General features: G+C 34.4%; 1 protein-coding gene across 2 annotated transcripts in view; it reads left to right on the top strand.

The window, feature by feature from the left end:
- LOC147078705 (ATP-binding cassette sub-family G member 1-like) overlaps positions 1-13,230 on the top strand; it is a 35,708-nt gene extending 22,478 nt beyond the window's left edge. Inside the window, exons 2-9 of one of the 2 annotated variants that reach the window (XM_085957616.1) lie at positions 2,501-2,618; positions 4,235-4,424; positions 5,345-5,490; positions 7,503-7,992; positions 8,756-8,924; positions 9,615-9,715; positions 11,696-11,851; positions 12,773-13,230. In XM_085957616.1, the coding sequence (XP_085813742.1) occupies positions 2,501-2,618; positions 4,235-4,424; positions 5,345-5,490; positions 7,503-7,992; positions 8,756-8,924; positions 9,615-9,715; positions 11,696-11,851; positions 12,773-13,162 (1,760 nt within the window). In that variant the 3' untranslated portion in view covers positions 13,163-13,230. Of the gene's footprint in view, positions 1-2,500; positions 2,619-4,234; positions 4,425-5,344; positions 5,495-7,502; positions 7,993-8,755; positions 8,925-9,614; positions 9,716-11,695; positions 11,852-12,772 lie in introns of those variants that run through there. The other variant, XM_085957623.1, reaches the window with a different exon arrangement.
- The last annotated feature ends 318 nt before the right edge of the window (positions 13,231-13,548 follow it).

Here is a 13,548-nt window from a genome sequence, read left to right as displayed (position 1 = left end):
TATTACAGTGCACAATGCCAGCAAGACGCAAGAGGGCCATTTGGGCCGTCGAACGAATAAAGCTACAAACATGCGAAATAGTAGAGCAGAAAGAACAGACAAATAAATCCAATAAGATAACAGAAACGTGCGTGTGAGCATGTCGCAATTGCGTGCATCTCAATCACAAGAGGCACGAGCTGAACGAAATCAACAACGACAATTGGAACGGAGCCAAGCGCGCCGGTTCGTAGTCAACACACGCAGAGCAAATGATTGACAACGCCAACAAGTACATCGAGCATTTACATCCTTTTCATTTCTTCGTCTCGCATTCGAGTACGAGCCAGATATTGAATATTCCGCTCATCCGAAAGTGCTGATTGGTGTTATGGACAAAGAATGTCCCCATTGTCATGCGCTCAAATTCAAACATGAGTCAGCCGGGATGTGTTGCACATCAGGAAAAGTGCAACTACCAAAAATTGAGATACCACCAGAACCATTGAATGGCTTGCTCATCGGCACGGTTCCAGATTCAAACCTGTTCCTGAAGTCCATTCGCACATTCAATTCATGTTTCCAAATGACTTCGTTCGGAGCAACAGAAATAGTTCATAATACTCCGGCAAATGGTCAACAATTCCATTCTACGTTCAAAATCAAAGGCCAGGTATACCACAAAGTAGGCTCATTGCTGCCAATGCCAAACGAACCACATATTTTTTTACAAATCTACTTCATGGGCGGTGAGGACATCAATCGTGTGGATGCACGTTGCGGCTACAATAACCTCAATTCGCCTAATGCCAGGCATATCGTCGGCGAACTGGAAGCCCTATTGAATGAGCACAATGAATTATTGAAATTCTTCAAAGCACACGTGCACGAATTGCAAAGTGACAATCACGCTATTGTCATCAATCCTGATAAAACATCAGCTGGAGAGCACGTGCGTCGATTCAATGCACCTGTTTTTTACGACATTGCTGGAATCATGGTTGGCGACCGCACATCGACGCGAGAATTCGTGATTCTAAGAAGAAACAATAATCTGGAGTTCATTGCTGACACACACCCTTCATACGACGCTCTCCAATATCCGCTAATTTTCTGGTAGGGACAAGACGGATATTGCATAAACATTAAACAACGAGATCCTGTCACAGGTAATTCATTTATTATGAACATCATTACTCATTTTGAATTGAGAAAATGAATGGTTGGTGTTTTTTTGTTTTTATCGGCGGTCATCGTCTACAGCGCTCCATTCCTCTTTCTGTCATAGATCCCATCCCCACACACTTACGATACATTCGTTATTTTTTATTTAACAACCAAAATATTCACTAGAAATAATTTATATGGCAGAACAACGTTTGCCGGGTCAGCTAGTAATCCTATAATATTTTAATTATTACCCTCAAACATTTTAGAAAGAAAAGTACTCCTACAGGCCAATTCTAACATATCACATTATGATAAATATATTAAATTTATCACTTTATGTATTCTGGCGGTTAATTATTTAAAAAAGTTAACCGTCTGAACTGTCAAAATGTATTGCTTCGGTTTTAAGTTCGGCTTTATCCGCTTGTGTTCGGTCTTATCTGCTTGGGTTCGGCAGCACGAACATATCCGAATTTGACCGACAAGTCTACCCCCCTAATTTTTGCCGTATTACGAATTAGAGATAGCCAACGATAACCGTTTAGTGTATAGAATACCTCCCGTGTTAATTTGGAACAATGATAATAACGTAAACGTGCTAAGGTGATAACCGTTAAATTATATACAGGATAATCAATGACAGCAGCAATATACTTCCGTACGAAGATCCCAGCTTAGACCAATTAATTAAGGACCAATAATTATTGGGAGACAGGGCTAACTATGCCATGCGGGCATTATCGGTAAATCATTCTACAGTGGCACCGTGGGCGATTTGCATGTGCATTCGTATTATTTATTACAATGCATATTCCTATACAAGCAATCATTACCATTACAACTGTAAAGTAATTTATCAAATCAGTGATAATTAACCGATAGAGTAAAATGTCAAGCAATGCAAAATGTGATGGAGAATAAGAGACAGGTTAAAAACTAATTGGCCAGGTGGGATTATACACGATTTCTGTATGGTTGGGGTTCTGAAATGGAACGCGACCTCTTTGGATGAGGACAGGCGAATAAAGTTATTGAATAAAGCAGGCGAGCATTCTACCACTGAAACACCGATGCTTTAACCTCAGTCAAAGCTCACTTAGAGCGTGGCAACCTCAGTCATGGGTATTTGATCCCGGGACATTACCAGGCGAAAAAACTGTACAGATGCCTCACATCGCTAACGTAATTGTGCCACGTGATACGCTCGACTAAGCCCGATTATGGTGCGGGGTGGGTTGGTTTGGAGGGTCCTTCATTTTTTTTTTGTTGAATAAAACCAGGACCTATCACGGGTTGTTTTGATTCCGATTCAATATTATAAACTGACTAGGTATCGTCTTTATTTTTTCAGGTAAATCTGCAATTTTAAAAGGTGTATCAGGAACTTTTCGATCGGGGGAGCTAACAGCAATTTTGGGACCCTCTGGTGCCGGCAAGAGTTCGTTGATGAACATCCTCGTTGGTTACAAGTAAGATGTCCCTTATTTTTTATTTAAATATTCTAAATAATAATCTTTCACTGAATGAAAAAATGTTTACCTATGCTTATAACAATAGTGTAAGGCGATTATATCTCAGTACTGCCCTGACAACTAAATATCAGTACGCAAAAGTGTGAACTGGTTGTAAATGATTCTGCAATAAAAATAAATATCCTCTGCGGAAAGACATTATATTATTAATTAATTATGTAGTAGGTGTGTAAAAGATAAAATATGTATAGTAGTTACTCATAATTACTCATTTTTCAATTATTTATCAACACAGCGTATTGATAATTTATATTTAAAAGTGCTTTTATTAAACAATACGTATCTACAAATATTAAGGTGAATACTCCACTTGTTAGAGGCACCTAGCGGAAATATATTATGAAGCTTGCAATTTGAGACACTTTTTGATAATTTACATTTTAAAATATTATGTGAATCTAAAAACACTAAAAAAAAAAACACACACACAAAATGTGAATTCATTAAAGGATTCCATCTTATTATAGCATATTATCGTATGGTCATGTTTATCATTAAAATTGGGCTTTAATAAGTAGGTACAGGATACAATAAAGATTTTCACTAATTCATAGTCAATGTTTTTATTAGCTTGTATTCTTATTTGTCCAGAGGTTGTTTGTCCAGTACAAATATTGCAATCGATTTTTAACTAACTTCCTGACTAACTAGAGATTTGAAACTTTTAGAATATATCAGAACACGATGCCAATGCATACTTTTAATACTTTTAGCCATCTTTAAGTATAATTGAATTCATTTTCAGTTAATTCTGTTTTGTATGAAAAGTTATTTCGGAAGAAATCCGTAATCCAATCCACTATTATTGGTTGCTAAGTGGGTGGTCCTAGCAACTAAATTAATAATATATACGTGCGTTACTATGGAAATCAAAATGACATTTCAGTGTTCTATATTAATTTGTTTGTTTTTTATTTACTTCATATTAAGTACAAGTTTGAGCATATTGAGCATAATAATCAACAGAAAATTTAAAAACGTTGTAAGTATATAAAAAAGTTCTTTTTATCTTGTAATTATTTCATATTTATTTTTATAAATAATGAAAATGTCTATAGCTTGAAATCCTTTTTATTCATATCGAATCTAATTTCGGTATGGTCACAATATTGAAGCTCGATCTTATTATGAGTAAGGACTATTCCAGCGATTTTTCGCTACTTTCATTAAATAATTTACATTGCATAACCAACACCCAACATATATATTATATTATATTAGGTATGTAGGTTAGAAATTAAATTTAACGATTTTCTACTTTAAAATATTGCAGCTTTGAAGCTGTCTTTAAATATACTGCCATCTAGTAGCCAAAAAATTATTCAATATAATTAAATTTTGGTTTGTATCTTGGATAAAAAATGGTATGAAGGTAAATAAAACCTTTATCCTCATGTCACTGTCAATAATATAAATCAAACAAATTAACGTACTTCAATGACTATAAAGATGTTATATAAACTTTTTGTGTTACAACATTATTTGGGATCTTAATTTTTCTTTGTAGTATCAAAAACACGCATTGTATTGTGACTATGTTTTCTAATTTATAGATCCATGGGAGTAGCAGGAAACATATTAGTTAATGGACGTCCACGAGAGATGGCACTCTTTCACAAACTTTCGTGTTACATCATGCAAGATGACTTGATGCAGCCACGTCTAACAGTGCAAGAAGCAATGGAAATCGCAGCACATTTAAAACTTGGAAATGAATTAGGAAATCAAGAAAAACTTCTAGTAGTTAGTATTAACTTAAAATTTTAGCTGCTAGCAGGATTCTTACTTACTTCGCCCTATCACGCTCCAGCATCGAAGCATAAAGCAAGCACAAGGTCTCACCATTTCCATGACCACATCCAGCGCCTGTTGTATGAAAGCTGCATCACATAAATCACTTTAGTTGCATCGCTGCAAGGTGAGGTAGAGTCGACCACAGCAACAGAATTTGTACGAGTCGTACCAGTGTATCTCAACGATTTAGTAGATACATAGATTCTCAATGTTCAAAAATCGCTACATTTAGGCTTTGATAACAATATTCCATGGTTTATAGCCATGGACCCCACAAGGGAGGGGCTGACAGGGCTCTAGCCTGGGGGCCCGGGCTCAGGAGGGGCCCGGCGAGGCCAGTCGACCATATAAGTGAGATAAACACATATCACTTATTTGCTTTAATAGTAAAAAAGTTGCCTGCGGCACTATTTTCCTTCAATAATGTTATTACATAAAATTATATGGTTGTACGATAAAAAATTTAATTGTGTATCGACACTCGACAACTCCTTAATTCAAATGGATGTATTAAAATATACAACAAAAAAACACTAAATATACACATTAATTTTACCGCGTACACCATTTGGAAAATGCTACTGTAGAGCATCACACTGCCTTTATCCTTACAGATAGGTAGGAGGGCCCACCAAAGATCTTAGCATGGGGGCCCGGTTCAGGATGTGGGGGCCATGTTTATAGCTATACAGGAATACAGGTAGCACGCAGACGTTGAATAGTGGCATCTGATTCTCACAGAATACAGCCATGAATCCACTTGAATATGGCGGGTGGTATGGAGCAGGATTCTATTCATGACTAATTCTAATAATGTTTGTAGGTACCAATGTATCTAATTCTTAATTTTTTACCAATTATTATTGTAGGTTGAAGAAGTCATCACCACTTTAGGACTAGCTGTATGTCGAAATACTCGAACAGAATTTTTATCTGGAGGTCAGAGGAAACGTCTCGCTGTGGCTTTGGAACTAGTCAGCAATCCGCCCATCATCTGTTTGGATGAACCGACTACGTAAGTTATTTTATTATTCCATCGGTTTAACTGTTAATATATCGGTTTATATATTATTTATAATAATTATTAAGTAAGTACATAAAAAAAATATCTGTGGATATAAAATCTCAACCTAATTAAAAAGTATTCGCCAGCATGCTTTTCCAATAAAATTATTAAGCGACAGGTATCTTAGTTAAGGCTATACTTCAGCTGAGGCATGGTCTAAATCTAAAAAGATTGTGACTACGCGACGCGCAGATTGAGCAAATGACGCGTACGGAACAAAACATAATTTGTCATAAAAATTCAACATGCGCCCATTTAATGTTATGTTTATTGTTATATTAGTACTTAATAATAATAATATATTCATTGACATGTTTTCTTTTTCAAGTACATACGTGATGTTTTTAGTCATCTTTACACGATTTAAGAATATATTCCTCCGACGCCATCACAAAACAAATTGACGTGCTCACATCTCGATAACCTCTCTCCGATTGGCAACGAGTGCGAAATTTCATTCCACTTCTTGTTGACAATTATTTGCCGTTTCACTGATGTATGCTCTTAATTACGACAATTTTAACTAGTAGTTGTTACATGAAATGCTTATCGAATTGCGTTATAATATTGTCTATCGGTTTTAATATATTAAATAAACATTTCATGTAACAACTACTAGTTAAAATCGTCATAATTAACTAAGGTGCCCGTAGCTTAATTGTAAAAGCATACTAGGGCGAATCCAGAAGATACAGGTTTGCGTCCCGCCGGTTGTCGTATTTTTTTTTTACAAAATGATTTTTTCTAGTGTGAATATGCATGAGATGTTTTCAAATTATGTATATTCAATATAAAAAATGTTACATTCTCAAACCTTGTATCTTATTCGTTGGATAAAAGAAATAGTTTATTAAAATAATTAAAAAATTTAATAATTCGGCCACTTTTCACAAGACTGTTTTTCACAGCCTGGGAATAAAATATTTTCACATAAAAATATGACTCAAGTATCATGTCAGATTCAGAATCACTAGAGGAGGATGAATATTTAGGTCTTTTCTATTTCTTTGAAGAAGTATTTGAAAAGATGCTGAGATGCTGATTGTACCCCGGATGTAATTGCTGAATGTGCCCCGGGTACTGTATTTTTAAATAAAGTTGTCTATATACCAACAGCGAAAGAGTGAAGATAAATTTATGATATAAAAGTATTTGTTTTTAACACTCTGCTTAATCGAATAAGTAAAACAAAATATGAAACTCAAGTACAAAACATAAATCACCATATTAGCTGCAGTGAAAATCATACCTTTGAGTATGAAAAACACACTTTATTTTATTATATTTTTTTAAATGTAGAAAGAACTCCAGCGATAACCTCAGATGATAAGCGGAAGTATTGTCAGTAATAATATATTTTTCTCCCAATTAATATTCTACAGGGATAGGAAATAACATGCATGGCTGAATGCGAACATATGCTGAAACCGCCTCCCTCACCCCTACACATTTTTCATTTTTATAAATATCAATATTTTTTTAAATACGTATTTAATCATAAAACTAACTTTTATTCTACTTAAAAGGCTCTTCAACAATACTGCCTCGTTATGTCATGGGGTTATGTCACTGCTCTTTTTCATACTAATATTTTTTAAAAGTGAATTTTGCCTGATGCAAAATTCAGATCAGTGGCTTTAGGTTTTTGTCGAAATCGACCTTTTTTTGTATCTATTTTTTGTATATGCTGTAAAAATAACAATTTAAATATCTCATGTATTTAAATATAGGATTATGAAATTTATTTTTCGTCTCCTGAACATTTGGTCTATTCGGGAAACCAATCCTACAGCGACGAGTTGCCATTACCAAAATACAGATTCAAGAAATGATGACATAATCCTGTGAACGATATTCAGATTGGTTATATATTTGATTACATAATTATTGGTAATAAAAGAAAAGCTCTTCTTCTATGTTACCTTCAGGTATTTTAATTTTGATCTGTTTTTTTTTTACAGCGGACTAGATATCGTTGCAATACAGCAATGTGTTTCGTTATTAAAAATACTGGCCAATCATGGAAGGACAATAATCTGCACAATACATCAGCCCTCGGCATCAATATTTTCATTATTTGACAATGTCTACTTCATCGCAAAAGGCAGATGTATCTACCAAGGCCCGACAACAAATTTGATTCCATTCATGAGCAGCCTGGGACTGGAATGTCCGACAACACACAACCCAGCTGACTTTATTCTGGAAACACTACAAATAGACAATGCAAACATTAATAGAATGTCTAATTTAATTCAAAATGGAAAAGTTACGAGTAGTTCATCTCAAAAGACTTTAGATGATGTTGTAAAAATAAAATTCTCAAGACAGACAAATATCAATAACCAGTTACCCGTTATCACTAAAATTGGAACTGAATTTCCTACCACGTTTTGGATGCAATTTTGCATTCTTTTCAAAAGGATGTTTTTGCAGAAAGTTCGAAACTCTGTAAGTATTTTTTTTCTTATATTGTAATACAGGTACATTGAAATTTTGATTCACTCATACATTAATTGCTCATGTGACATATAAATAAAATACCACCAACTGTCTTTAAACATAGGGCATCATCAGGGGGTACTTTTGAAAATACTTCTTCTCACTCCTTTTCCTTTTGTTTGCTGAACCTGCCATTCCTCTCTTACAATACTCGTTCTCGCGTATAGATTGCCAAAATCCGACGACAAGCTTAAAATTTAACCTAACCTTACATTACATATTTTTGAACATCTATCTTATATCCCATTTACATGTGCATGAATTTACTGCTGAGAGTACGTATTATCGCGGCCATAACAAGAAAATGCACTTGTAAACACATATTATCGTGCATGTTGCCAGATTGCATGCATGAATCAAAAAGTTTAGAAGCTTTTGAATTTTCACGTGACAGTTGGAATATCGGAGATATCTGTAAGTGCAGACGCACAGTTGAATGATAGTGACGAATCTGCCCGAAAAAAAATGAACTACACCGCGAACAGCATTTTTGACGTTTACCAATTTTCACAATCAGTCAAATAGTACCATAAAATGAGAACAATGCGTCTCGCTTATGCTTGAAGAATTTTCGTTCGAAGTTATTATCGCAATAGTTAACAATAACATACTATTGGTGCCAGGAAATCCATGCACATCCACAGACGCTATTATTTCCTACAATATACCTTTCTACCACCATCGTAATAAGTTTTGTATCTATTTTTCACAGACATCGTTATGGATTCAGTTAGCCCACCATATTGGATCAGGAGTTCTCCTTGGGGGCATATTCTTTGGTATAGGCAATAATGGCATGTTGCCTATTTCGAACTTTAAATACTGTATCAGTGTGCTAGTATTTTTCATGTACACTTACGTCGTGATACCGATTCTTATATGTAAGTAATTTTTCATAACAATCCTGCTACTTTATGTACATAATAATTATTATTCCAGACCAATATCTTACATCTCACTATAAATATATTATGAACATTGTATTAAAGTTCTATAAAACTATTGAACAAACATTGATTTTATTGTATAGATGTATTTAAAGTGTTTTTATATAAATGTTTTTTTTTAATTCCATCGCAAATGGAAAACAATATGGACAATAATGTAGTTATATATGAGCAAATGTGGGTATATACCTAATATTATTTGAGGTGAAAGTTTTATGTGTATGTTTTGATTAATGTGTATAAATTTGTATGATGTGGACTTGCTTTTCCCTCTACCACCTGCCATATCTCAACACCTGTTATGCAGGCGGATACTGTGACGTATCAAACGTTAGGCACCCTACAAAGTTGTGCTGAGAGTGCCCCAGGAGCAACTTCCCAAGACCTTGATCGGTGTGCACTAGAGTGTGACTGTCCAAATTACATTTAGTTTGTTATTAATGTTTTTTGATCTAATTATGTTGTGTCGAGGTTCATCACTTTCAGAGAATTGACTGCACGTTCATGTGTAAGGAAAAATTTTGAAACGATTGTTTAATTTGTGTGCGAATATTATATTATACCATGTAGCTTGGTCCGGACTCTGGACTAGTCATATGTAATTAAACTACGATGTTTTTACAGATCCCACTGAAATGAAACTCCTCGAAAGAGAATACTTTAATAGATGGTACGGACTGAAAGCTTATTACGCAGCATTGACCTTATCCAGCATACCAACAATTGTAAGGAAAATTTATTGATATATTATTAAATTTATATAACAATCCTTCCCTATCAAACTATTTACCTAATTAAAAGGAGAGAACCAACCTTCACGAGAGAGGTGTTCTTTTTGCAGGCAGGTAGATAGGAACCAGTTGCATGTGGTGACTTTTGCTTGTAGGTATTGTCACACCCCCGATTGTTCCTATTGGGATGTCTCTGAGGGTCTAGAGAAGCCGGAATCGTTATTGAGCTGACACATTGTGAGTGTTGATTGCAGGAAAAAAAAATAATAAATAAAATAATAAATAAATAATAGTAAATATTAATATAGCCGGCAATGCTGTAAATCGCGGCCATTAAAAAAATATCTGCAACGTCGCCATTGTAGACCTCGACAGCGACCTCTTCCACTGAAAGCTCTGTCAAAAAAGGCGCTTCTCGCTGAAAGCGAAATGGAAAATAGCGGGCAGACGCTATTAGACAACCAAATCGTAAACATATACATTTCGTCTTCCGTAAAAATTATTTAAAATTATATAAAATGTAGTAACCAATGTATTAACGTAAAAATAAATCTGTAATTCTGGTGTTTTATTTGTTCACTCCGAAGTCCTAATGACAGACGAAACACCATCATACTGAGCGAGGAGATGACGCCTCTTCTCGCTCTCGACTTGGACAGAGGTATCAGTATCCTGTTGAAAAAATACATATATATATTAGAGTTTTATAGCAAGTTGAATTTTATTGTGTGGGCGTTGGTAACTCCAATATATTCTTAAAATGTTTACGTAACATTAATGATATTATGTAACCTTCAGAAGAAAGTTAGAAAGTTATGTAATATTTACTATACCGTCACTGTACAGGTCAAGTAGCGTAACCCTCACTTTTCACCAAAGTGAAATTTTGATGTCAATGGACTTATTGCATACTCTTACACAAACTGGCCAAGTATCATAAATCCCAAAAAATATTTCATATCAAAATAATTCAAAACTATTTATTAAGCCATTTGTAACTTGACAAAAAATATTCCAGCCAAATGCTGTAACCCTCTCTAAACGTAAGCCAAAGGGTACGTACAGAGTCTCTTCTTGGTCATGCACTCATGGCTGAGGATCGTGACCACATTTAAATTTCGCCATCCTTTGAGCGACCAACACTTTCTATCCTTCTCGATCTTCTGCAACAATTTGATATTTGAGGGTTACGCTACTTGGCCTGTACAGTGACGAATTACAATAAATAACCACATAATAGTATTATTTCATGGTAGTTTATCGATTATTTCTGTAAATGCTACACATTTACAGCATCTATGGACCGCACGCCACCGGTAGGTACCTAATTAGACTAATATTTTTTTACTATGAATGAATAATAATGTCTTACATTAGCGGTAGTAAACCTATGGCACTAATGCCACTTTTGGGATGCAAAATGATTGTAGAACCTCAAGTAGCATTTAAAAAAGCGCAAACTATGCGAATCACCTGGCAAACGTAGGAAATCTTCTCAACGAATACTATTTTACGTTGAAAAATCTGATTTAATGGAAAAAAATCTTATTGGAAGAAAAGCTAAAAAAGATGAGATTAGATGAAAATTTAGTTTTAGGAGAAATCCTTGTGGACACTTTTATTGAAAACAGGATAAAACAGGTCTTGGCCTAAATTTTGGGAAGATTTTTTTTTTGTTTTTTACCTTTTAGCATATTTTACAAAACAAATAAAGTCGTTGTCATCACATTTCCAGTTTTCTTCTTTGTGAAATCACCCAGTGCATGTTTGTTTCCAAAATCACTTGAAACGATACATTTAAAAAAGTACACCACTATCAATCATTATCTACTTAAAATTTTACCCGATTGTTTGTTTTAATTTAAATAATAGTAATTTATAGTAGGTATAATTTTTCAGGCTTGCAACACCAATGCAAGTTATTTGTACTTTTATAAAAATACTTTAGTCTATATAACTTATTATTTCTTTCAGTTGACTCTAGGAATGCTATTCATGGCAATAACGTATATAATGTCAGGACAGGTTCTTGAATGGGATCGATTCCTTCTCTTCAGTGTTGCTGCTCTATTAACTGGACTTTGCTCTGAAGGATTCGGTCTAGCTGTTGGATCAATGTTTAGCGCAACTGTAAGACAACCCATTCAAATTATTATTTTGTACGACTAAAGTACTTGATGGTCAATGGAAACTGAATTTAAATTGTGATTGGAGAAATGGTAAATTAATGCCAAAGGATTGAATAGTAACAGAGTTTGTCTTGTTGCACATACAAGATCCAATTTGACTCATATCACTTTGGTAAAATTCTCATGTTATACCTCGGAACACACTTTAAAAATTTCCTATACCTACAGGAAACAGACATAGTTATATTTCCTATGACATCAAACTATATTTATCAATCTTTTTAAATCACATAACATTGATAAAACAATAAGTATTGCTAGAGGTGATTTTCTTTGATGCAAAATAACATAATTGATTCGCTGGAAGATTTAAAAGGGTGCTTTCGAATAGTTCAAATCAGTCACAAAATTATTAACTTATACCAAAATCTTAATCAAATTGAGTAGGTATAAAATGTTACCCAAAGCATAACAAAACTCATGCAACTAACATCAAATGGGACCATAACATAACTAGGTACTCAAACACTTAAGTACTTCTACTCAAAAATATAAACTGCTGTCCGACAAGAAGATCTAGGCAATAACCGGAAGTCGCTAGTGCGGTTAAAAGTAGGAGGAGCTTGTTAGTTTACAGTTTTAACACGTGGACAACTCATCGCTAACCGGAAGGCGCTATAATCGTAGTGCGGTTATAAATGTGAGGAGCTTGTTAGTTCACAGCTTTAACACGTAGCCAAGAAGAACTTGTCGGTCAGTACAAATATAATTTTGAATCCCCACGGTTTTCCTCAATAATAAATATTTCCGGTGTGATGGGGCCCCAAGTACCTAAACCTGCCATTGAATATACCCTTTTTCAATCAATAATAAATTGAATCATTTATTTTATATAAATTGTATTTTTATTTTTATTTTTTAGAGTGGATCGATCATAGGTCCTGCCATAGTTGCTCCATCGCTCGCACTGTCTGTTTACGGGATCGGTTTCGGTCCTTACATCGAAACCTCAATGATTGTATTGATGAGGTTATCATACTTACGATATGGAGTTGCAGGCCTCGCAATTGCATTGTATAACGAACGTGAAAACATGGATTGCACACTGCCTTACTGCCATTACAGTGATCCGGGAGTGTTGCTTCGGGATCTCGGGATGCAGAACTGTAGTTACATTCCAGAAATGCTGGGTTTACTGGCATTCACAATTTTTTATAGATTGATGGCGTATATATCTTTACGATGTAGACTGCAAAATGATTTCTCAAACAGGGTGATCATTTTTATTTCAAAAATCCTTAGACGAAAATAGAATATAAGCTTTAACTCATGTATGTATACTTCTCAGAAAATTTTGTATTATAAATAATTATTACGTAGACATACTTATTATTTATAATTTAATTAATTGTACTTATTTAGGTTAAACAATTAAATAAAATTAATTTAGATTTAATACATTTATTTGGATTTATTTTTAACTTTTTAAAAACTTCAAATACCTAGTATATACCTATATTTTAAAAGAAAGAACTTTGGTCCAGTAAACAAAGCTGAATGCTGCAATATGTAAGTAATAGCTGGTAGGCTGCGCTGGTTACATGTAAATTGTATGTATTGAAAAGTTTTTAAATCCCTAGTGTCAGAATTTTTAATCATTGGTAAGTATTTATTTCGAAGTGTCAGAATAAGGTCGCC

This window comes from Rhyacophila brunnea, unplaced genomic scaffold (genome assembly GCF_057557595.1).
Source record: "Rhyacophila brunnea isolate RB1 unplaced genomic scaffold, BYU_Rbru_1.0 scaffold_11, whole genome shotgun sequence".
Classification (NCBI taxonomy): Eukaryota; Metazoa; Arthropoda; class Insecta; order Trichoptera; family Rhyacophilidae; genus Rhyacophila; species Rhyacophila brunnea.
The sequence above is the reverse complement of the archived record's forward strand: the minus strand, read 5'-3'. Positions and strand labels throughout refer to the sequence as shown.